Source organism: Gambusia affinis, linkage group LG16 (assembly GCF_019740435.1).
Source record: "Gambusia affinis linkage group LG16, SWU_Gaff_1.0, whole genome shotgun sequence".
Classification (NCBI taxonomy): Eukaryota; Metazoa; Chordata; class Actinopteri; order Cyprinodontiformes; family Poeciliidae; genus Gambusia; species Gambusia affinis.
In genome coordinates this window covers 1,479,885-1,506,416 of record NC_057883.1, presented here as the reverse complement: position 1 = coordinate 1,506,416, position 26,532 = coordinate 1,479,885, and the positions used below count along the sequence as shown (strand labels likewise).

The 26,532-nt window shown below is 37.8% G+C and overlaps 1 protein-coding gene across 3 annotated transcripts in view; it reads right to left on the bottom strand.

Annotated features, from left to right (window-relative positions):
* The window catches only part of LOC122846013 (neuronal PAS domain-containing protein 3), a 270,382-nt gene that overhangs the window by 172,116 nt on the left and 71,734 nt on the right, over positions 1-26,532 (bottom strand). For 2 of the 3 annotated variants that reach the window (XM_044142661.1, XM_044142662.1), the window contains exon 2: positions 24,977-25,075. The exons of the other annotated variant lie outside the window; for it this stretch is intronic. In XM_044142661.1, the coding sequence (XP_043998596.1) occupies positions 24,977-25,075 (99 nt within the window). The remainder of the gene's footprint in view (positions 1-24,976; positions 25,076-26,532) is intronic. 3 annotated transcript variants of the gene reach the window in all.

Genomic DNA, 26,532 nt, shown 5'->3' with positions numbered 1-26,532 from the left:
CAATGTAAATAAATTATTTTATAAGAAACTGAGGCTTGACATTTTTTGTTGCGCTAATTTATATTAGTTGTATTACAATTATACACAATCACAATAAACAAAGCCACAGACGCAAAAGATTTTGCAGTGCAAACGAGGGCAGACATTCTGTAGATTTTTCCACTGTCTTTCACACATGGATTATATAATTAGGTTATTGAAAAAAAAAAAAAAACACAGTGCATGAGAAGGTATTTCAGTCGTCTGAATCAGGTGTGTTGGACATATGACACATCAAAGCCCCATGACCATGGCCAGAAATATTTTAAGTTCAACGTGATTACTGGATTACACTGGGCCAATTTTCTCCACACCAGGCAGCTTTCACTGCACAACAAAATGCTGTTCGAGATCTGCATCTGTTGATTCATAAAGTCTTATGAACTTTGGTATCCTTATTTGGATATTGTGAAGAACTTCAGTTATCAATAAATCAATTGGAGGTATTGGAAAATTTGGATCATCCTTGGTCTGGTGGAACATTCAGAATCACTCTCCGGGCAGTTTGGATGCTGACTTGCAGGGTTGGTGTAGGTAGTTTTCCCTTATTACTTTGTCAAATGATTTTCCAATATTACCAGCAGGAGAACTGGAAGTGGCAGGTTTTTATGATCCTTCACACTGGAAAATTCTGACATAGGACATGTTATTTTCTTGGTTGGAATAGTCATGCTATGTAACTTCTTGGAAGATAAAAACCCTTGTAAGGTTACTACCTGATTCTGAGTAAAATCAGGCCTTTGACCCACAGCCCCCTATGTAAACACACACACACACACACACGCACGTAGTCAGGGACACCCCAACAGCTCTGTCCAACATGTAATACTGAAACACTGAAACAAGAGGCACACACCCTGCACCACCGATGCTAGTTCATTTCTCAAAAAAAGAGTAAGACTGGATGAACTATGGACTGACACACTGTATTCCTTCCCTAATGCAAAACAAGTAGAGTTGTGTAATGTGAATATGAATTATTCAGTTTTAAATAAAACTCTAATTCAGTTGAAGCAGCTCACAACAAATATCTACAAGACAAACTGATTTATTTACCGTAAGTTATTAGCAACATATTATTATTATTATTATTATTATTATTATTATTATTATTATTATTATTATTATTATTATTATTATTGTTATTATTAACTAACAAAACTACATCCGCACAATAACAGTGAGGATTGTGCCATGAGCATTAACTGATTGAAAAACAAGACAGAAGAAAACCCAGTGGTTGCCACCCTGCCTGCTGATCAAAACAACCTCAGTGCTGAGGCCAGGATGGAGACTTCGCACAAACACACACCAACACACACCAACACACACCAACACATGGGGTTAGGTCAACTTCATTCATGAAAGATGAGCTAAGCACAGAGAAAAGAGCATTCCTCTTTCTTCCTTGCAGCTCTTTATTCTTCCAGGTGTTTATATGTATAATGTATGTATATATATTATTTAATCCTGATAACATACAGGCTGCTAAAGCCAGAGCACCGATCTTTGTGAATGAAATTCAACCCAGCAACATTGAACTATGATTAGATGGAGGTACTTCATGCTATTTTAAGTTAAGGGTTTCCTTTGATCTACAATCCCATGGCTAAATAACTTCACTTCTGGTTGAAATTATGTTTTATAAACCTTTTTAGCAGTAATCAATTACATTTTGTAATTTTGTAATCAATTACAAAATGTAGCAGGTTAAAAAAAAAAAAAAAAAAAAAAAAAAAAAGAAGAGCAGATTTCTGCCTTAAGCTGATCCAAAATGCTGCAGGAAGAGTTCTGAGGAAAATTAAAAAGAGAGATCATATTTGTATTTATATTCTGGCAGTTTTTGTAAATCTATTGTGTTTAGGTAATGCAGTCAAAAGATATAACTCTAACCTATTATTAAATTCCAAACCAATAATAAAATGCACATAACATCTAAGTGGTTCTCTGTATTTCTGGTGCTTCACTCCAGTCAGTGCTAACCTGCAGCTCTGACCGAACGCTGAGCAGAGCTGCTCCATTTCTCTTTATTTCATTGCTGCCCGTTCTTCAGAATGTGCTGCTCGCAGGGCAGCTCAATAACGGTCACTCCACTCCAAAGGTTGACGCATCTGTTCCCGGTGCTGATCATGATTAAACTCAGAATCATAGAGCTCCACTCTGAGCAGCTCTCTGGTAGCAGACGGCATGTCCGCCGTTCCACTTCGGTGGTTGACATGTTGTCAAGTTTGCAGTGACGTAAATCATGGGCCAATCAACGAATCCAGTCTGCTGTCAATCAAATCACTTGCATGCATTGTGCAGCATGGAGTGGCTAGTGCTAGATATGAAATGAGCACAAAAAACAGAGAAGAGCCGTGCAGGATGTTTGGATGGAGATGAATCTGGCCGCTTCACTGGAGACTCAGATCTAGTTATCAGGTTTCTCTCCTGTGGAACCAGCAGCACGTTTCAGTCCATGAGGAAGACACCTTGTCTACTTTTAAAAGCTTTAAAAGGTTTAAACCGTTCCTTTTGGACAAAGCTTATCATTAGACTTATCATTAACATTAACTAATAACTTAAGAGTTATTAGTTAATGTTAATATTAACATTATTATAACATTATTAATTAACTCTTAATAACTTAAGAGTTATTCTGATATCTTTGTAGATCTGGATGCTGTTACAGGTTTAGGCTGCCTCTAATACATTCCTCTCCTTTGCTCCAATTTTGCATTAATAAGTGGTATTCCAGACTTTAAAAGTTTCTTCCACTTATGAGGGCAACGTCGAGTTATGTTTAACTGTCACTGTGTCTCCTTTTATATAGATTGCTGTCACTGTCTTTCAGTGTTTAGCTCTGTCGTTCTCTTTGATAAAGATTTAATTGTGAACTGTGTGTCCTCTCTTTCATCCTACAGCTACAGAGCCCCTAAAAAGACATTGAAAAGAAAAAAAAACTTTCTGGTGCGCACCAGATACTATGAGGTGCCCATGAGACAGTTTCTTTTTGTGTTCAATGTCCCAGTACAGGCTCTGAATATTAAAAAAAGGGTCTTTCCACTGTCACCAGAAGCTCATGCAGGAGAAATAACTCTTGGGAGTTGGGTTTCTGTAGGAGAAACATTTTTAAACCAATGTAAATAATAAATCAAACTTTTTTATGACTAGGATCAAATTAGAATTTAAGTAGTTGACTCTGACTCTGACTGGATTGAACTGACATTTTCAGTTAAGCGTGCTGAGATAACATTTGTGGTAAATTAGGTCTTTATGCATGAACTAAACTGAGTTGACTTAATGGCTTGACCAGGTTTCAGTTTTATTTATTGAGCTTGTTTAAATTGATCCTTAATTGTAGCATTGAGAGTCACGTTAACTGAGGGGAGAATAGTTCATGAACAGGGCTGCAACGAAAAGGGTTTTCTGTTATTGTGTTTCTTTTATTTGCTAGTAATTTAAGTCATAATGATATTTTCTATAACTGAATTAAATAGATAAAAGACTGAAGTTACATTGATGTCAAATGATCAGCTGTTTAATCTCGTGATAGAAACAACAAAACTTTGGATTGATATTTCTACCAATGACCAATCATGACTTATTTATTATCATTTGGTTTGTTTTTATTGCTGGGCTGTGAAGAGGCCACATTGATCAATGACTGGAGAAGAAAGTGCTACACTATTTGTTCAAATACTTTTCTAAAGACTTACTTGTTCTTCAAATGAAAGTAAGGATGAAAGATCTGCAGCCATTTGATTGTTATTATGATGGAAATCAGACATTTCCCCAAAGTTAACTTTAAATTAGGACAACATTTATTCTTTTTATCTTATAATCTTTGGAAAACAAGTGCAAATGACCTTCATGAACTGAGCATGTACTTATGCTCACATCGCAATATGATTCATACAATGGAGCCAGAATTTCAGGCTCTGCTGTCAGTAAACCCCCACAACGTTTTAGCCATTAGAGATCAATGCTTTGTGTGTTTGTCTGGAGAACTTTTTAACAAAAGTTCCATTTTGTTAGATGGCAAATATGTTATTTTCTGTCTAGCAAAAATAATATTTCCAGGTTAAGACATACTACAACAGGCACAAACAGCAAAGTAAAAATATTACAAGTAGCAACAATAACATCCAATTATTAATTTGAAAGTTGTTACAGTAGGAGAACAAGTGATTAAAAATCCTTTGAAGGTAGACTGGGCCCTCAGATTGAATTAACCTTTATAAACTACCTAACACACACATGGTGTGACAAATCTGCCTTGGAAAAATTTAATAACTCACTAATGCACATGCATGAATATATTAAGAGCTCACTTAGTCAGCAAAAACTGTGCAGAAGAAATACACACTTAATTTGAAACGTAGACTATTCTGTTAAACATTTCTTACCCCACTGACTGCTGTTGTATCTGTTTTTGCACTGCAGTGGTTCACCCTCTGTCTAACATAAGATGCCATAAGGAAGATGGACTGATTCAAAACTTTGCTGCTAAAGATTCAGATTAGGCTTTACTTTGTGGAAGTGGTGATCCGCTGTCAAACAGCCTGCAGGAGGCCGAGGTAGAGCAGACAGCTGGGGAACCGTAAGACTAGAGTTAGTTAGACTGACGGAGGACTGCAAAAAGAAAAGCTAAAACTTTAATTCAGAATTTTCTGAATGTTGCATGGCATTAGGTTGTTTCAAGAGTCCTTTGGCTGTCTGGGAACTGGAACGTACCAGAACTGCATATTTCTGAACTTAGATAAGGTAAGGCAGCTTAAACTGATTTACTTAACCCTCCTGTTGTCCTAAAATAACATTTAGTGAATCTTTTAGTGAAACTCCCCAAAGATCCACTAAATGTTAGTGGATCTTTAACACAGCGGCGGGTCATTTTGACCCGAGGACAACAGGACGGTTAACTAATAACTAACTTAGGTCATCATTTCCTGTCCAAACAAACAGACTCAAGGTTTAAAGACTGTGGAGTAACAAATCACAGGGACCTGGATATATTAACGTTCAGTTTTGAAAATGAAATATAAACCCAACAAAAGAAAACAAAAAGGTTTGGGTAAATTCGAACTAATTCGGTACAGAATATGGATGAAATGAAAAACAGTTTTAAAAATACTATAAGTAAAAATTAGAGTACAGTGTTGTCTTGAGTTATATGAATTTAGTGAATACTTATGAACAAAAATGAATGAAACTGCACAAATATTTACTTCTCTATTTCTCTGATGGTAGTTTCTACTCAGTGATGTCATCAGTAACATGCAAATTACAGAAATAAATCACTGTCTTCACACACCTTCAGTCACGTTTTTCTTCTTTCCATCTATCTGCCACCATTTTAAACCTTAGAAATCTTGTTTAACAATTAAAACAAGATTTCTAAACAAATCTGACAGCAGTTAGGTTTTTTTTTTAAGAGCCTACTAAATTGTAAATTCAGTTGAATATTTCTGCCGTCCAGCTGATCCCCACTCTGACCTCTGTGACCCTTACAAATTGATGCTGCTATAATAGAAAATTTACAATGTTTCCTCGCTGCAAGATATGAATTTGATCATATCTACATGTTGATCAGCCTGCCAATCAGCACAAAGTTTTCCTCTCATCTGTTCTTCTTAACACACTTCACACACCTGGCTGTCTGCTACTTTCAGCGCTCTGTGTGTGTTTTTGTATGTCCCCCTCTCTGACAGAAATCCTGTTTGTACAAAGCAACAGAAAGCTGAATAATTGATGCTGGATGTGGTTCACAGCAGGCTCTCTCTCGAGCCTTCTTACACCTCTCGCTTTCCAAAAATCTCCCGTCTCCAGCAAATTCCCCTCCTGTTGTTGTTATTGTTGCTGTTCACTGTGTCAATAATAATCAAAAGCAAAGAGACAAGAGCCAGAAGACTCTTGAGAAATCGGCAGATATGACGTGGAGTGGAATAAACAATAAACAAATGGTGAGAAGAGTGCAGAGGATAAATCTGAATATGTCAGACTTCACACATTAATATACGTTGTAAGAAATTAAACAGGAATACAGTATCCTTGTTTTCAGGTATAATGCTATTTCAATTAGAGAATAAAAATGTTAAAACAGTTCATGTCTTTTGTAAAATCTTCTAATCTGTATTTTTACGTGTCTGTCAGCCTCAAATGCTTCTTTGGAGGCTCATAAATGATATGACTGAACCGGGTTGATAGGCAGCTGAAGGACAGGAAATTGTTAGAGTACCTGAATGTGTGTGTGTGTGAACTAAATGACTGATAAAGTGACACACTGACAGATGACTGACTTGTTCATGAAGCCTCCAGATTATGGAGCAATCTGAGCACTAACACTTAGAGAATATTACAAGGTCACTGACTCAGTTCTTTGTAGGACAACACAACTCGGTCAACAGCAAGCCGTCCGGCTGACCTGTTCATACATAATGAATGTCACTGCTCATTCAAATGCCGTAATTACCAGCTCATCATAAATTTATTACGTCACCAGTTACGCTGCCTTGCAAAAATATTGCACATCTTTCCATGTTACAAACACACACTTCAGTGGATTTTCTTGGGATTTTATACAGGGTTTCTCCCAGAAAACTTGCTAAACCCACTGCTTGGGGCGGCAGGGCAGTTATCCAGCCGGCCACAGTGTTTTAAAAAAAATGTTTAAAGTTGAGAGAAATTTTGAAAATGTCACTTGATTATTACCTAAACACTGACTATCAAGGCTTTAAAAAAAGACAATCATTAGAAAAACTAAAATAAATAAACAATGCTTAGTCTGGTGAGGCCATAAGTAAAGCCTGGTGGCCCATCAGGCTTATGACACACTGGGGAAGGAACCTGTTATATGATCATTTAAAAGACGTAATAACTATATTTCATTTTCTCCACCCATTATGTCAGGCTTGCCATAATTTCTCAGCAAAAATTAATCATACACCATTTATTTTGGTGCACATCAATAAGTATTTTCATAAAGTCCAGTATGAACTGTATGGTTATCAGAAATGAGTGCATTTGAGAACACAGTTGGGTTGGTGAGACCTGGTTGATCAATCACTGGCAACACTTAGTGGATCTGACTTTCCACAGGCCAAGCTTGAGTAGCTGTTGGTGCATTATGGGACATGTGGTCTGAATGGCATCAGAGCTTTGTATGTTGAGGAACAATAAAATAACTTTATTGTCATATGCTCAGAAAAAATGGCCAATAAAATTGTACTTCATATCTCTATCTGATCAATGGGCTTTTTTTTTTTTTTCCCCCTCCAGTGGGTCTTTTGTGGGCTCTAGTGTCCCTTATATGACAGTAGGCTGACAGGAAAGGGGGAAGAAAAGGGGGGAAGACATGCGGCAAATGTCGTCTGGTCCGGGAATCAAACCCGCGACGGCCGCGTCAAGGGATCAACGGGCTTTTAATAATAGATATATGAAATGATTTATAAGTGGGATTATATCACGGCTCGGATGGGGTTTTGAGCTTTGACATGTTTTGCAATACACCAAAATATGATTCATATTATAGTGAAGTGGAGGTAAAATGATAATTGCTTGTTTTTTTTTATTTACAAAGAAAAATAGGTAATCTGCATTTCTATTTAGCCTCCCTAAGCCAATAAACTTGTCAATGCAATTAGAGCCCCATGTCTTTTGAGGTATACCTCTACCAAACCAAATGTTGTACTTTAAAATCAGACTTTTATGACTACAATATAACTCACTACCAGCCAGTCTGGAATTACATTACTGTATATTAGATTTTGGAATGTTTTCTTCATTAGCATAAAATCTGATTAGATTACAACAAACTACTCTCAAAAGAAACAAAATATAGTGTAAATTTATCATTGTAATTACAAGTGTAAGGAATGTGGATTTTATTTTTTATTATATTTTTACAAGCAGTAAAAAATCCGATTTTTCATACTAGTATTTAAGGATGTTGTCGATATTACACAACAAAGTAAGAAGAAAGAAGTAATGACATGGACAAAAAGGTGAGAGACACACACGAGTCCTGATGAAGGCACACATGTTTACACAAGAAAATACGGAAACAGAGTGCAGGAAGTGAAAAGGGAAAGATAAAAAATGACCAAGAAAAGGCTTTGCGAACGGTAATACATATGGCGGATAATGTGGAAAAAAGAATTAAAGGGAAAATTAGGGAGAGACATGAATAAGAAAAGCAGAAAATTAAATGATAATATGGGAGAGGATTGAATAGAGCTGCGGTGAGAGGCAAAATGAATGACAGATTTGCATAAACACCCATTGTGTTATTGTTGTTGCAATTAGCTTCAATAGCTTTTAGCCTTTTACTCTCACAATAGCAGTGTGGGAACATTGGTATGAAGAGAGCTGCACAGTATGATATGTCTCAGAATGCAGAATAATACCCAGACACCCCATTACTAGGGAAGCTTTAATACTGCTCACATAGAAGCTGAAAGGGCCACAAATGACCACAGAGAGCTAACCTGTACGCTCAGAATTTGTGCTCACAACAATCATTTCTTTGTAAGAAATCACAGTGTAGTCCAAGCAATTCTATTCAGAGTTTGTAGACCTTCTCAGATGTTAATGATTACCAAAGGGCTCTAATAAATATTCTTCTATCAACAGCAGTGAGTACTCTCCAAACATCTTCCCCAGGTCCATGTCTCTGGAAGGCTCTCCTATGTTTTATTGAGTTACATCCATTTAAATAATAACTGTCTCAGTGGTACTGCTAACCTCGGTTGTACACAGTTTTAAGAACTCTTGACGATATCAACTCCAAAGCTAGGTCTCTATTTCCTATTACATCTTGGAAAAATGCTGTAACTACTTTAATAAGAAGCCACCCACTCCTACTATAACTATTTTAATGACTAAAAAATTAAGGTTACACCTATTTTAAGATGTTAAATATAATTTCTTTGGGAAGATATTTTTTATTAACTATTTTATTTCCCCCTGTCTCAGCAGAAAACTCAACATGAATGCAGCTCTTTGTACACTAGTAAGTTAGACAATCCCCACATGTAGGCTGTGTTCACACTGCAACCTGAAGTGACACAATTCCAATTATTTTGCCTTAATGTGACCTGTATCTGTTCTTTTCATGACAGTCTGAGCACGTGTCGGATTTTCTTCCAGTGTGACCCAGGCCACTTGGATATTCGATATGTATCCAATCTTTTTCAAATGTGACCTGAATCTGAAGGGCCAGTTCACATTCATCCAACGACAACATCATTGATACGACAAATGTTCTTATTCTGCTACTGATACATGTAAATGGGAAGACAAAGTTGTTAATTTTCTTTTAATCATCATCATCATGGAACATGGAATTAGAAGGGGGAATAAAATGTATTCCTTTTCTAAAACCCAAACAGAATCTGGAAAACTGTAAAAGATGGATAAATGATTGTGACCGACCTCCATTCCATGTGTCCATCCGTATGAAGGTAACTACAATTACATCTCCCATGTTGTCATCATTAAGCTTAATGGTTAAATCAAGCATGATGCATAAAGCTGAGTCCAAACAATAAATGTGTGCTGTGCCTACAAATCTGTTTCAGTTACTTTGTACCACATGACTGAAAATTTACAGCTTTACAAATAGTCACACACAACTGGACATATGCATAACTACCTATAAATATCCATACATATCAGTGCATATGGACTGTATGTACATTTGTGAGATAAAAGTTCTGCTAAAATTCCAGTTACCTTCAGCTTACACAGTGGATGATTCTTTTTTTCTGGCTTTGGATGCATTGTTTAAATCTTTGCATTTCAATATCCTTTTATCGCTTGCTTTCACACTCCTCACCCCAAGCAACACACATTCAGTGCATGAGTGGAGCGCTGAGTTCTTAATCATACTGAGACCTGGCAGACACTCTGAAGCCTCTAATAAACACAGCCAGCCTCATGGCTGACCCATAGACACATTGCCACCTCTTTTGGCCAGATGGACCTGTCTGTGTCCCTGGGTGTGTGTGTATGCGTGTGTGCGTGTGCGTTTGTGTGTCTGATGCTTGTCCTTGAATGAAGACATGATGGTCAAACTGTGTGTGTTACCAAATGTGAGTCTGTAAATGAGCTAATGTGAGTATGCTGACTAACTGGACATTCCATCAGCACAACATCTGTGATCTCAGCTCCCAGGAAGGAAGTCCCTGTCACCTGGACAGGTCTATACAGATCTATAGATCTGTAGAGGTCTATGCAGGTCTGCATGTAGCTGTATGCAGGTCTGTATACCAATTATGGCAACACATGGACAAGGTTGCAAATGGTTGTTAGTCAAGGGGCATAAAGAGGAGGCCCCAACAAACTTAAAACGCCTTCTAAATTGAAACCAGATTTTCAGTGTATTAAGAACAACTTGATTATTAGTGAATAAAAAGGGTTTTATAGGTAATACAGAAAAAATTAGACCAGATAATGAAGACCCAGCACATGATGATAGTTCCAATTTACACCAAAGAGAACTGGACAATTTTAACCGATAACCTATCTTTTGTATGTGAGCAGAGCAATAATATGATTGAAAATCAGGCAATGCAAGTCCACCACTGAGTTTACATCTTTGCAATAATGTTTTACGAACTCGAGGAGGTTTCCCATTCCAAATAAAGCCACTAATCAACCTATCCAAGGAATCAAAAAAGATTTTTGGCATAAAAAGAGGAATAGACTGAAATAGAAAAAGATATTTAGGTAATAGATTCATCTTGACAAAATTTATCCAACCCAAAAGGGAGAGAGGAAGATTACACCAACTCTAGAAATCAGACACAGTTTTTGTAATAAGAGGCAAAAAGTTAGCAAAAGCAAGGAAGAACGTGTCACATTTATGCCAAGATATTTCAATCCTGTGAGACTGAGTTTGAATGGAAAGTCAGAATGTTGAAGACCACAAGCAGTAGTATTTATGGGAAAGCATTCACTCTTACAAATTCAATTTGTAGCCTGAAAAGGAGCTGAAACTATTAAAGATACGCAAGACAGTGGGGACAGAAGTAGCGAGATCAGATACATATAGCAACAGATCATCTGCATATAAGGACAATTTATATTCTGTCCCATTCTGAAAAATCCCTCTAAATGAGGGGGATGCACGCAATGCGATAGACAAAGGCTCAATTGCAATAATGAAGAGCAAAGGCAACAATGGACAGCCTGGATGTGTTCCACGCCCAAGAGAGAAATAATCTGAGTATATCATTAGTATGGACACTGGCTTTGGGAGATGCATAGAGGAGACAAATCCAAGAAACAAATGTATCACCGAATCCGAACTTCTTCAAAACCACTAATAAGTATTCCCACTCCACCCTGTCAAATGCTTTTTCAACGTCGAGGGAAATTACCATTTCGGCCATATCAGAAGAATGCTTTGAATAGATGACATTAAAAAGGGTGCGCATATTTAAGAATAATTGACACCCCTTGATAAAGCCATTTTGCTCTTCAGATGTAACCAAAGGGAGGGCCTTCTCCAAACGAGAAGCAACCAACTTGGCTAGCACCTTTACATCTGCATTTAACGAGGCCAATGGTCTGTAAGAACCACAAAAAGTTGGGTCCTTGTCCTTTTTGTGAAGTGAAACTATAGTAGCCTGTGTTAATATTGGAGGTAAAGTCTTGCGTGCTAAAGATTTGTTATACATAGCCAATAATAGTGGTGCCAATTTTTCTATGAAATTTTTAGAAAATTTGATGGGAAACCCATCAGGGCCAAGGGTTTTGTTTGACTGCAGCGCTTTTATTGAATTTATTACTTCCACAAGGCTGAGTGAAGAATCCATGCTCCTGGCAGTATCCATATGAATAGCAAGAATGGAAAGATTTTGAAGAAATTCTGATGAATATAAAGAATAAAATAATTTAAAAGTCTCATTAATATTGGTGGGGTCGGTTGTAATTACCTGTTGGGTATTTTGAATATTAGGTATTATACGAGAGTTGACCTGATGCCATAACCGATGTTCATAATATGAACCTTTACTGTGTAAAAGTAAGCGTTCAGCTTCTTTGATAGAAATTAAATCAATCTTTATTGAACACCCATGGGCTCTTTAAATAATTCTGGTGAGGGACGTATGGCATATCTTTGATTTGTCTTTTATTAGACAGAGATGGCCAATAAACGGCCAGTCTTGTCGCTGTATTCATAATATGAACCTTTACTGTGTAAAAGTAAGCGTTCAGCTTCTTTGATAGAAATTAAATCAATCTTTATTGAACACCCATAAGCTCTTTAAATAATTCTGGTGAGGGACGTATGGCATATCTTTGATCAAGCTTAGCAATGGCTATCGCCAATTCAGTAAGCCTTGATTTGTCTTTTATTAGACAGAGAAGTGTAGTAAACTATTTGTCCTCTGAGATAGTACTTAAGTGTTTCCCATAACAGTGAATGAGAAGTTGAGTTATTCTCATTAAAAACCAGAAACTCATCAATTGCACTAGAAATAAAGTCACCAAATTCTTCATCTGCTAGTAGAAGAGAATTACACAGCCACAAAGGTTGGCTACGTTTGTAAGAAGTCAACTGAATATCTGATAATATCTGCCTCCCAAGCCGGACTATCTTTCCGCCAGCCCAGCCCCAGGATCTCCGGGACCAGCCGGCGCTCCAGCCAGCGCTCCAGCCAGCCAGCGCTCCGGCCAGCGCTCCGGCCAGCCAGCGCTCCAGCCAGCGCTCAGGCCAGCCAGCGCTCCAGCCAGCGCTCAGGCCAGCCAGCGCTCCAGCCAGCGCTCAGGCCAGCCAGCGCTCCAGCCAGCGCTCAGGCCAGCCAGCGCTCCAGCTTCTACAAGACCAGCCACACCTCTCACCGTCACTGCAGCCTCTCCACGTTCGGAGCTCGCTGCAACCCCCGCACCGGAGCTCACCCCAGCTCCGTCTGCCTCTGCTCCAGCCACAGTCCCCGTAAGTGTGCCTTTGGTCCCAGATAGTGAGTTCTCGGTCCCTTCTGAACACTGGGGACCCTTCTGAGCGTCCCCAGTGTTCTCTCGTCACTCCCTAGTGGTTCCTCTGATTCTCTGCCCCCTAGTGCTCCTCCCGAGTCCCAGCCTTCTAATGCTCCTCCCATGGCCCCCCCAGACTCCTTGTCGTCACCCTTGGTGCCATCGACATCCGCTGGACCCGCCTTCAGGCGCCCGGCCTCTGCAACGTCCTCCGGACCTTCCCCGTGGGTTCCGCCTTCAGCGCCGTGGAAGTTGCCTGCCGGACCTCCTCAGTTGTTCCTGCTTTCAGCGCCGTGGACAGCTTCCCTCCCTTCTGTTGCCCTTGAATTGATTCTAGAGTTCCCCATAAAAATATTAACTGAAGATTTTGTGGCCACAACTCCTTGACAATGGAGGCAGGGACACATGTCCATGTGTGGGCCATGTTCCACACACTTCCTCCAAAATGTGTCTGAAGCACTATCTTTGTTGTTGGTCAGTTGTCACTTTGTGCCCTACACTGTATTGGTCCTGTCCTTCTGTGGTTTTTTCATAGATATAGATGTACCCATTGCTGCAAATATCAGCTCCACAGTCGATATTTGACAGTGACACCCGCTCATCCTCTGCCTTAAACACCAGTTCTCCGCACATCAGATAAGTGTAAAGGCTGCTGGTGTCAGAAGTAGTTGCCTGTCTCCAGCAAATGACGGAGGAGAGATGATATGTCTGAGTTCCGCATTTTACAGGTACTTATAGGACTCTGTCAGGTATCACAGGATGTCTCACATCGTCTGAACTGTCTGGCCATGGCAGTATCAGGGTCATCACATCATAATTATTGAAAAAGCAATCCCTCTTCTTGTTGGACTTGCAGGTGTCGCAACTTTCCGAAATTCTACTCCAATAACACTCCAAAAGAGTTGATGTCGTGTCATTTTGTTGTTCCTTTGGTAGAGGAATGACAGGACCAATGGTACGAATAATTTGTGAACATGTCTGACATTGTTGACAGTAGTTAGAGACTGTGTCGATGCCACACTGGGCCAGACAGTGTGACATGTAAAACAAAAGGACTTCTCAAGACCATTCTTCTGATGAAGAATACTCAGAGAACTCATCAAAATGTGACACATTTGCTGCATTTCTGTTTCCAGAGTCAACTTCCTTAAATGAAGCATCCATCTCTTTAGTATCCACATTGTCAATATGGTCTGTGTGGTTTTGAATTTCAACGGAAGAGGCTTCCTCTGTTGATGAATTTTCAAAGTCTTTTGCAAAAGTCATCAGATTTTCCTGGCTTTCACAACTTTCTTTCACTGCTGGATCCATTTGTTCATAAGGAACATCAACAAAATCATCCCCAGAGTTAGCTTCAAATTCCAGCTCCATTTTGTTAGCAGGCAGACAGACACTTTCCAAAGCAGCAGTGTCTCCAGACGTCTTAACTAACAAATCGGTATTGACGGTAACTTCCTCAACTTTAATTTCAGGAGAATCCTCTTCCAATTCTCCTGAAATTCCATTGTCTTTTGCATCACCTTCGGCCACAATGTTAAAACCAAAGTATTTGGACTGTTCATCAGATGAATTCTCTCCTGAAACATTCTTGTGTTTTACACAACTGTCAACAAAAACGTCAAATCCAAAGTATTTAAATTGTTCGTCTTCAGCTGAGCTTTCTTCTGAATTAGCACTGTGTTTTACGTCGTCTTCGGTGTCGATGTCAAAATCAAGGGGTTTTGAGCTTTTGTCAGGTGAGGTCTCTGCTGAAACCTCCTTTTGTTTTATACAGTCTTCGACGAATTCGTCAAATCCAAAATACTTAAATTTGAGATCATCTGAGCTCTTCGCTGAAATGCCACTGAGTTCTTCATCTTCTTCTGTGACAATGTCAGGATCAAAGTGTTTTGAATTTTTGTCAAGTGAGGGCTTTGCTGAAATGTCTTCATCTTTAATCTGATGTCCCAGCAACTTCTCTATTCCTTTTGTGACAATATATCCAATGCTCCAACCGATAGAAAAAATCATGTTGACGGCAGTTGAAATGGTTTCTAAAATCCCTGTTTGAAATCGACTCTCTCTCAAAGTGTTGTACCTCCAACCAAGTTGTAAAGCAAACTGAGAATTCTTGTATTTGGAATGATAGTAATAATCATATGAACCTCTATGACATCATCGATGAGAACATTGATGACATGATGATGTCAAACAACCTGTGTCAGGTTTTTGTTTGTTTTAGTTGCTATGGCAACACAAGGAGTTATGTATGAGATAAGACTACTCTCAATTACAAATGCATGTGTATACATCTAGATTTGTGAATTTAAGTTGATAAATGTGCATAAATGTAAGTTTTGTATTTTTCCTGTTTTTCAACTCAAAAGTATGTGTAAAAATCCGAGATTTTACCTATGACAATACTTGTAAACAAATAAAATAATATTAGTTAATTAATGTTTTTGGTAGGTTTTATAGAGAAAGTAAGTATTTTTTTTCCAGAAGTTAGACACACATCAGTCACATTTAGAAACTGTGACTGATGTATTTTGATCTATTTTGAAGTGTGAGTGAGGAGGATCCTCTTAAACTTAACATGTCTTGACTTAATTGCTTGTTCTTTTCATAAGGAAAACATTTAACGACATCTAATAATTACATTGCTATTATTTTTTCTTACATTTGAACTCACTGAAAAGGATGATTCACCAAGCAGATCGTGTAGCACAGGGGTGGCCAACCAGACAAAGACCAAAGAAGAACTGGAAGTCTCTTAAACTAGACTTCCAGTTAACACACCTTGGTTCAAGCCATAAACATTATGCAGGACAGACTTTCCTGCATTAAACATTCATTTTGTTTGTAATTCTTTAATGTTTTACTTGACTTTACTTTGAATTTGCAGTTTAATTGAAAGCTACTAGCTCAGTTGTAGCATTTCTTGATTTGTGTTTTAACTGTAAAGTCAAAGCATTGTAAAGATAAAGACGTGTGTGACTGGATATATATGTGACATAATAATAATTTAAAAATCTCATCAAATTGGTTCGGACTTGCCTTGTTCACTATAAGCCAGTCCCTCCACCCCAGACTTTAACTATTCACCATACAGAAAATATTAGACGAACACAACAGAAAACTTACAAAATAAGGGAGGGACCTAATCACAAAAAGTTAGAGGATGGAATCCTAAAGGCAGAGGAATGACATTGCAAATACAAGTGTAACCCAGTGTTTAAAAACACAAGAAAAAAGAATAATAATAGATGTTAATTCAATGTCTTATTCTACCAAAAGAACTAAAAGGTAATTACGTAAATCTTCAAAAAAAAAAAAAAAAAAAAAAGTGAAATAGGCCTTTAGTGTTAGCTTCTGTTGGCGGTTTGAGCAGCCAATGGCTGGCGCGGTCTGGTTTCGCGTCGGCCAATGGGGTTGATTGTCCCGCCCCTTTCAACAGCTGGCGGTTGTTTCGTTCGGAGCGCAGCAGACAGGCTTGAGAGCTAACAGCTGACGGTTGCTTCCGCTCAGAACGCTTGAGAACAGCTGACGGTTGCTTCGCTCAGAACGCCTGAGAGCTAACAGCTGACGGTTGTTTCCTTAAAGAGCTAGAAAGAAATTGACAAATCTGGAGGTTGGTAAGGAAATCAATATTAATATAAATTGACTGAATATGTAATTCAAAGTACTAAATTTGTTTTATTAGATCTCGGAGAGTTTCCCCTGTAAACAGCTGAACCCCGAAAAATAGCCGTTGACAGCTCGGAGCATCGCTTGTTTGATACACCTTTGGCCTGGAGGGCCAAAGATTCCAAGACCCTCTTCTCCTGAACCTGGATGGCGAGCCCCAGCCCAGAGGACCAGGCGCACGGGTAGATAGTGACCCGACTGGTCACCAGCTGAGAGACTGAGACTGAACAATTGACTCATTGGAGACTGAAGTATTCAATTTATTTATTTATTTATTTATTTATTTATTTTTTAAAGCGCGCAGTATTTGTTTGTCTGTTTTAAATGTGGATCCACAATTGTTTATTATATTAAATATTTGCTCTTTTCTTATAGACACTGTGTGTTCTGTTGTTGCTCACACCTGTGTTCTCTCGAATTTAAAATCTGATTAGGCCCAACTTCTTATATATATATATATATATATATATATATATACTAAATTAATTAACCTGTTTTTGTGGGTTGCTTGTTACACAAGTATTAAACAAATATGAGTAATAGCCATGGCAACAGACCAAAAACATATGTGTATCTCCAAAAACTAACCATTCTTTTCGAGTGCTAACTTGTTAGCTTTTTAAATAGATAAAATTTTTCTTTATTCAGTGCATTGTTGTGAAAGAACAACTAGACATTATCATGATATTCACCATCCACTGGGCTGAACCTTGACATCTTTTGAAACTTTGTAGGGAAATAAAGGAAAACTTTTTTAAGCATTTTTCAGTCTAAGTTTGAGTTCAAAACCCACAAACAGCAAGAAAAAATATAAATCTTGCTCTGAAAAAAGAAAACACATCAACCATTAATTGGAGCTAACTCAAGGCAGCACTGTACCTGCTTTGCCTCCCTAATGTATCCAACAACCAACTGCCAAAGGCCTGTTGTGTGTGAGCCAGGAGAATCTGAATCCAATTAAACTTAGTGATCAGGTTCAGCTTCAAATCATAAATGATGTGCGAATCAAAGGCGGCTGGAACAGAAATCAAAGGCGTAGGTGTAGGAAGTCCTCAGGTGATCTACTGAAGCTTCTGGTCTCAGTTTGTTGATATGAGTGTGTTTATGTGTGAAGAGGAAAATGTTCTCAGGTTTAATTATGTGCATTAAAAAGAAATAGAGACTTCAGTAAAAGTTTTCCATGAGGAATTGTGTTTTTGAGGTTTCTACCTGCAATCTGCCACTTCATTCTTCTATTTATTGCTATTTCAATTCAGATAAAATGGGCCGAACTCCAGTACATGAGCTCCATATTTAACAAAAATGAACACCAACAGTAGCGAGGCAGAAAACCCCTTATAATTCAATGCCACTTTCTTATTGCTTTTACCAAAACTGAGTTTGCTTTTGGTGGAGGGTTTTAACAAAAAGGTCAATGTGAACACTGTAATAATGATGAGCCTATTAAGGATAAAAAATGACTCTGTTAACTCACAATTAGACATACAAAAAAAAAGTATTGTCTAAAATCAGAAGAATAACACAAAGTGACAAAAAGTAATTTTAAAAACATTTACAAGACATTAATATTATTCTCTAAATCAAAAGCCAAAGAAAAAAAAAAGACAAGTCCTAGACTGATTATCTTGTCTGAAAAATCTCTGGATAACACAATACTAGTTACAAAATAAGTTGTAATTAAAAAACACATTTACAATTGTCAGTATTAATAATAAATGCTAAACTATATAATTTCACCAAACATATTTGGTCCCACTCATGTGCTTACAGGCCGAAAAAAAAGTTACCTGGAGTTGACCCAGTAACTGAAGGAAAACCTGACCTCCATTCTGCTCCAGTCAGGATTTAACAGCCGGGCTGGTCGACCCTGCAGCTCTTACTGTAGTTTGGATGACAGTTTGATTAACTGTAAAAGACGAGGGCTGTTCTGGCTCGATTTTTATGATCAACACCAAAAACTTAAAATAAATCAAAGTAGTGAAGTGAAATTATCTGTAATGTTCTCATGATTTTTCAAAGAGCCTAACCAACTAAACAAAAGTTTTACAGTAGTTTAAAGACAAGGAATCTTTACTATGATATAGAATAGAATAGAATAGAATGGAATGGAATAGAATAGAATAGAATAGAACCGTGATGAAGCTGTGTTTGTTGACAGGTAAAGATGTTTATTCATTCAGCCTGCGCTCTAGACCTGTATTGTGACTTACTCTCTCTCACACACATTCATCTGAATGCAGACAGGTGCAGGAGAAGACCATCCCACACACACACGCACACGCCTACGCACGGCTACACACACACTTGGAGTGTCTATCTTCATAGATCAGGCAGACAGGTAGACTGTGTGCATTCTATGCCTTTGTTTCGACTATGATAGAGTGAAAACAAATGCAGTCAGTTCTACTGTTATAGACAGCAGTAAATAGTCTTGCCACTTTAAACTAGTTTTGTTTTTCCTTTGCTTTCCCTGCTATGCACCCCTGCGCTGAACCAACAGCTGTGTTTGTTTAGTGGAAACAATCACAGATTAAACTTCAGCACCACTTGTTAATGAGAATCTATTCATCAGGTTTACATCTACAGCAACCCGCTTCGTTGTAGCGGCATTAAACAACAATGTTAAAAGCTTGCATGCATGTGTGTCTGTGTGTGTGCGCGCACACGCAGATGCTGCCTACTGCAGTGATTTATTAATTATAGCTGAGATCTTCAGATTTGTCCTTGTATTAATAAGGTAGTTACTGACTTGAATCTTTCACATGAGTTAAAGATTAGGGTGATGGCAGGGAGATCTCTCCACCTCAAACACAGGGGGGTTGTTGTAAATCAGGTCAGATGTTTAGAATAGTCCTAAAGTTTTATCAAACCAGCAAGATGAAATAAAATTTCAACTAAAATAACCACTTTTATTAAAACCACAGAGAACCCTTAATAAACCTTGTAGACAACACTATCTGTTGGGAACATCATGTCCTGATTGTCATGACAGACCAAACTCAGGTAAGGAAAAATGATCTGTTCTCATCATGCTCATAACTGATGATTCAGAGATTAAACATTAGATTTACAATCCTCGTCGAAAACAAAAACAAAAAAGGAGTCCCAGGAATAAGAATACTGCTATACTTTGAATGCAGCTTCAAAAAAGCAGCACATTTTTTTGACTCCACAATCTATCTTCTTTTCAGAACACAAAACTAGATTTTGGTTAGATTAGCTAAAAAGGAGAAGAACCCAAAGACTGACAGCAGCACACAGCCTTTCACAATATAACTTTAAAGAATACCTTATGCTCATGTGCTCATATTTTTCTCCCTGTCTGAATCTATGCAATCCATTATTAACATGTTCTCTGTCAGACAAAGACACAGGTAGGTGATGAAAAATAGAAAAATAAAGACAAAGACAGAGAGAGGGTTAAATTATTGAATTTCGGATGTTCTCTTTGAAATACAAAGTCCGACAGAGAAAAGAAGGATCTCTTGTTCTGGCGAATGACAAAAAAAAATAAAAAAATCGAAGGTGAAAATACGGTAGGTTAGAAAATGAAGGCAAGGTGAGGGAGAAGGTGTGGCATCAAAGAAAGAAAGTTAACCAAAGTCAGCAACACGCGAGAGTCGACTCGTGCGACATTGGAGAGAAGACAGAGCTCACATCAGAGTGCATCACACCCCCGCCATCTAAACTATTCTCAGAGACAGACACATGAAGAGGAAGCAAGTACAAAGGTGAACCCGATGAAGGAGAGGAGGGAAGGAAGGAAGGCATAGAAAGGAGTAAGGAAACAAACAGAAAGAAAAATAGATGAAATGTCATATTTGCAATGTACAGTAAATGAGAAGGTATTTTTTTTCTGAAGCACTAAAGTTACGATATGTTCTGAACATGTTGGAGAGGTGGAATAGAGATTATGAAAGGGGAAGATTTCCTTTGAGCCTGTAGTAGAACAGCAGAGACACATCATCTCAGGGTCCATTCCCACCAGCCCTGTTACTCCAACTAAGTTTGATTGTGAATCCACAGTCAAAATCTAATGTGGATCAAAAAAGCAAACCTAAGACTGTATTTGGTTGAAGCAAACTGTCTGGTGCGGTTCAAATGCATATAGGAACACCAAACAGACCAGAGACTGTTCCAAAACCAGGAAACAGATAAAAGCACAGGGAATTCTGGGTCAATACAACCAAAACAAACACGTAGGTCCAGCGTTAGTGCGAGAAATGTCTGCTGGTCTTTCACCAAAGACAAGAGAAAAATTCTACAACCAATTTTTCTGATCCCAGTTTCAACTTCATGAAGACAGAAGTTGTGCTCAGGGTCTTCAGAGGTTTTTTGTGCTGCAACATTTATAAACAAGATGCATGTTCTGACAATTAAAAAAAAACATAACAATGTTATTTATGTCTTTATTTTAACTGTATTTATTTATGCATTCTATACATCTAAGACCATAATTATTCATGTTCCTTAAATAATTAGGTTTAAGGTTTAAAATAATTTATTTATTTATGTTTTGCAGTGGCCCAGTCAGAATGCTGACATAAATCTAGATAGAAAATAAATTCTGAAGCATTTCCCATCATAATAAGAGTTTTGGTTTATCATTTTCATGATAAATTTCAGTTATTGAAGATAAATTACAGAAAAACCCAAAGTGACAATATGATCAGAAATGATATTCTTGTCATTTTCTCTGCTGTTAGTTCAATGAGAGCAACATAAAATGTCAGTAATTCCAGAATAATGACTAAGTGCAGTTCAGTGATATAATTCATATTTGTTTAATACAGTGGCGTCCTGAATGAGTCACTGGGAATGTTTTTCAGTAATTGTGTTTATGGTAATCACATCCATACAGTTACCTAAAAATAAGTAATAAACAGTTGTTGCTGTTCTTTTATCATAATCTTTGTTGTTATCACAACAGTTCCACAAAATATTGTATTAAGTTTAAATCAATCACCCCAAACTGTTCGTCACTGTATATGTATGAAACTTTGCTTATTTTTACAGAAGAACAAACCTCCATTCAACAGCTCACCACCACAGGCTGAGATTTGCACATAGATGTACAAATAAACAAATAAAAACACAATCAAAGTAAATGCAGAGTCTTAAACACACATAAATGCTCACATATACGTATATAAGCAGGACAGACAGGTGGAGAGGACATCTTGGGCCACCCAGCTGCTCCACCATTTATCTCAATTTCACCTTGTAGACGTGAGCGCTCAAACATACACAAGCTCATTGCATTAGTGTCACACTAAGCCAGAGCAAGACAGACATAAACACAGCAGACAAACTCACACACACACGCCTACACGCCGTTTCAGGCAGGAGGATAAGTGAAACTCTTGAGTAAGTTTTGGGGTAACTATGAGCATAACCTGGGTTTTCTGTTTCAGAAAGCCAGATATTGGTGAAACCGGTAATGTAGTCACTACCACATTTTGACGTATAATCTATTCATTTATTTTTGAGTAAAAATAAAATGAATAGATTTATTTTTATTCATTTATTTATCAAAATAGGCTGCACAGTGGCGCAGTTGGTAGAGCTGTTGCCTTGCAGCAAGAAGGTCCTGGGTTCGATTCCCGGCCGGGGATCTTTCTGCATGGAGTTTGCATGTTGTCCCTGTGCATGCGTGGGTTCTCTCCGGGTTCTCCGGCTTCCTCCCACAGTCCAAAAACATGACTGTCAGGTTAATTGGTTTCTCTAAATTCTCCCTAGGTGTGTGTGTGAATGGTTGTTTGTCTTGTATGTCTTTGTGTTGCCCTGCGACAGACTGGCGACCTGTTCAGGGTGTACCCCGCCTCTCGCCCGGGACACAGCTGGAGATAGGCACCAGCAACCCTCCCGACCCCATTTAGGGAAGAAGGGTGTAAGAAAATGGATGGATGGATGGATTTATCAAAATAAATGAATTACTGTACTTACTGTCCTAAGTACAGTAATTATGGATATTTGGTTCAGACAAATAAAATTATCCTTCTTCTTTTCAACGTTAAATATTTGTAGCGTCAAAAATATTACTAATTCTTTGCAAAATCACACTCACACATGGACTGTCTGCCATGCGAACACTTGATATTTTGCACTATTGCTAAGTATTGACATATTTAACGATACTTTTGCTAAATATATCAAAACATATTTAACATATTGCATATGTTAAATATGCTTCTGTATTCTGCTTATGCTCTCATTACACTTCTAATTCTGCTGGACAGATATGCACACTTGCAGGCTTCTTTTTACTCCTGTTGCCATGGTGAATCACATTATCTGCACTCCACTGATAAGGGCGTCTATACTCATGCTTAGGCTTAACTCGGGTAACTTGACTCAGAGTTGAGTTGCCTAGTTGATAGCTCCTGTTCTGAAACCAAAGACTCTGGGTATCATTAAGCTGGGTCACTTTATTCAGAGTAACTGCCGTCAACTCAGAGCTTTTTAACCCTGCTTTCTGAAAAGAGGGCATGAGTAATAGTTTCTAGTTTTATTTATTTTTTTTTTTGTTAGTGAGTCATGACTCACACCAATGATTTAGACATTAATTTACCTGACTGGTGAAACCTGCATCTGGACTTTAATTGTAGTGCCTGGAAGTTGTTCACTTAGTCATTATTTTTATCTGTGCAGTTCCTGCTCCAGAGTGACCTTCACATGCTTATGTTTACTGAATTAGGAGCTACTGACTGCTGTCACCTCTCAGCTCTGCCCCATTCTGTCACAAATCCCGTTTATTCTCTAGTACTGTAATCTAACGTGGACACAAAAACTAAATATTTTATACAATGCACCAGGCATGAGTTCACTTCATAGGGTCAAATCTATTTTTTCCAGCTCTGTTCTCTTACAAACACAGCAAAAGTGAGGATGATGGTCTGCAGAGGAATTACAGATTTCTGAAATCAGTACAGAACACCAGTACATATAAACACGTTTTCATGTAAACATGTAGACATTAAACAATACACATACCAAGGCATACACACAGTAACTGCATTTAATCATATTTCCAAACTGACTGATACTTATTGATATTCTCGTGGGACAAACAATGGAGAAAATAGCAAAAATAACATTTCTGATCAATCTGTCAGGTTTGTTTTTATTTACCCTCAATAACTAAAATTTATTATGAAAATGATCAAATAAATATGATGACAAATGTTCACACTTACTTGTGAACAAATTGTTGCTCTATAATAATAAGCGGAACAAAGGATAATATTCTCACATGTAAAGAAATATTTTACTAACTTTAATTGGTTTTAATCCACATTTTCCTTTATTCTAAACCACTGTTTACATCTGTTAAGATAATCTCTGAAAACCACTTTATTTTACACAGACTCTAAATTTAGACTGTACTCATTACCAAAGAAGAATTGAATTCTTGATGTTTTTTAACTAGACTATCTTTAATCTTTTTTTTTTTTCCCAGGGGGTCTTTTTGTGGGCTCTAGTGTCCCTTATTCGAAGGTAGGCTGACAGGAAAGAGGGAAGGAGAGAGGGGAAGACATGCGGCAAATGTCGGTCAGGTCCGGGAATCGAACCTGCGACCGCCACGTCGAGGACTGAAGGCCTCCAAATGTGGGTCGCGCTATCCCCTACGCCACCACAGCACGCCCCAACCAGACTATCTTTAATAAAAAACATGTTGGTGAATCATTTTAATGAGTGCACAAAACCACTAATTTTTAACTCATTGACTGACTGTTTAAGGCTTTGTTAAATCCAATATATCAATTTGTTACATGATCCAAAAAAACTTTGGCCTTCTTCTATTTTTATCACTAAGCAACTATAAATTAAACAAATCCTTTAAGGTTTCAATACTAGCAAAAAGAGACCATTAATGTTTTCAGGACAATTATTTCTATCCATTTATTGATAACCATTAGGTCAATAAAAGTAAGAGACAATTACTCCAACACCAAGCAAAGGTGTTGGATTTTAAATTTGTGACTAAACCAGGGCATTTAATGGACAACTTTAAATGGATAAGTTGACGTTGCATTTTCAGAAAAACAGCGTTTTTCTAGAACACATTCAGGTTATGAAAGACTTTTTAAAACTAATTATGCAACCAACTCTACATATTTTCATCCAGTAACGGTACTTGGTGAATATCATAAAAAATTGCTGAAGCCCCAAAAAAGAGAGACTCAAACTAAGCAGAAAATAACCTAATCCCAATTATCATTCATCATTTGCTCTTGGTAGATGCATAACACAAACACAAAATCTACCACTGCTAATTCTACAGCTACTGAGGAGCTGACGCCAACGTTACCATGGTGAGGAGGTATGCTGCTGGCCGGCCAGGTGAAGGGTCTTGGGCCGGGGGTTCGAGCAGCTGCCTGCATTAGACGGCCGCTCCCAGTAGGGGTCACTGTGAAACACACACAAAGATAAAGCGTGGAAAAGTTCTTAAACGACAGCCTTAGGACACAGAACCAGGAAAAGTAGAGAGAGTGAGGGGAAAATAAACAGGACAAAATATCAGCACCATTGTAAAAGGGGAAAAGGAGAATAGATATTAAGAATACATGTATTAATCTAATACAAAGTGAAGTACAAGTACCTCTGGCAGGCACATACTGTACATGAAAGTATTTTTTTAAACAGTATTAACAATTTGATGTTGTCATGTCAGAAAATTACTTAAAAATGGGCATTTTTAGCTCAATGGAATAGAAAATCCAATGAATAAACTCTCCAGCTAAAAAATAATGCTCTAAATTTTCTGTTCAAAAAAAAGTTTGATCAAAAAAATAATAAAATGCCTCTGTGATAATTTATGCAAGATGTACAACAACAATTTTAAGAAGAAGCCTTGAGGAATCTAAGCCAACAAAAAAGGCTGCACACACTCATACACCCTTACAGTCCTTCTGTAGTCTGTTCTTAATATCCTCGTCCTTTTTTTACTAGGTGTGTTTCTTTGTGCTGTCAATCGATTAAAATAATTCATCAGACTAATCACACTCCAGCGTTGTGATTAATTTTGATTAATTGCTTTGCTAAACTCTGTAAGCTTGAAATGTAAAATTGCACATTTTCAAAACTATTAAGGAAAATGCTTTGATGTCTCAAATCAAACATCTCAGCTTTCTAAGTTTAAAAGCGGTTTAAAAGAAGTCATTTGTTTTAAACACAATTTACAAATGAAATGTAAACTGATTGTGCTTCTTTGGTGGAACAATGATTCGTCATCGCAATAAATGGATAAGATACATACTATCTTGGTTTTATCCAAACGTACATCACTGTTGTGTTTTTGTTGTTGTTTATTAACAATTTTTTTTTGACATTATTGGCCTTTATTTGGGGGCAGCAAGCAGCAAGGAACAAACGGGATTCGAACTTGGGACGGCCGCAGGAGGCTTGAAGCCACTGTATGTGTGGCGAACCGCTCTAACCTCAGTGTTGCCGTTGAGCCCACCAGTTGAACTCCTTGTTCATCTTTTCTCTCACATTTGTGACTTTGCACAAAACTGTGGTTAACCGTGTAAAGCGCTGCTGTGATCTAGGTAACCTTTAACCACCAGAGAGAGCTTTTTAGGTGAAAATGAGTAAATCTGCCTTATGTAATATTAAAGACATTAATACGTTTTAGATTAATTGCATTGACAGCCCTAGTTTGTTTTATATTGTAGTTTGTTGTTTTGCAACTGTTCTTCGACAGTGATGAAAATAAAAATAATTCCTTTTTTATTCCTGCAAACTTGGCAATAAAGTTGATTTTGATTCAGATAAATCAGCACAGAATTTCAACCTAACTTCACTTGTTAGGAACCAACAGTTTCTCAACATCATGTTAAATGTTCAGTGATTAAACGTCACCTA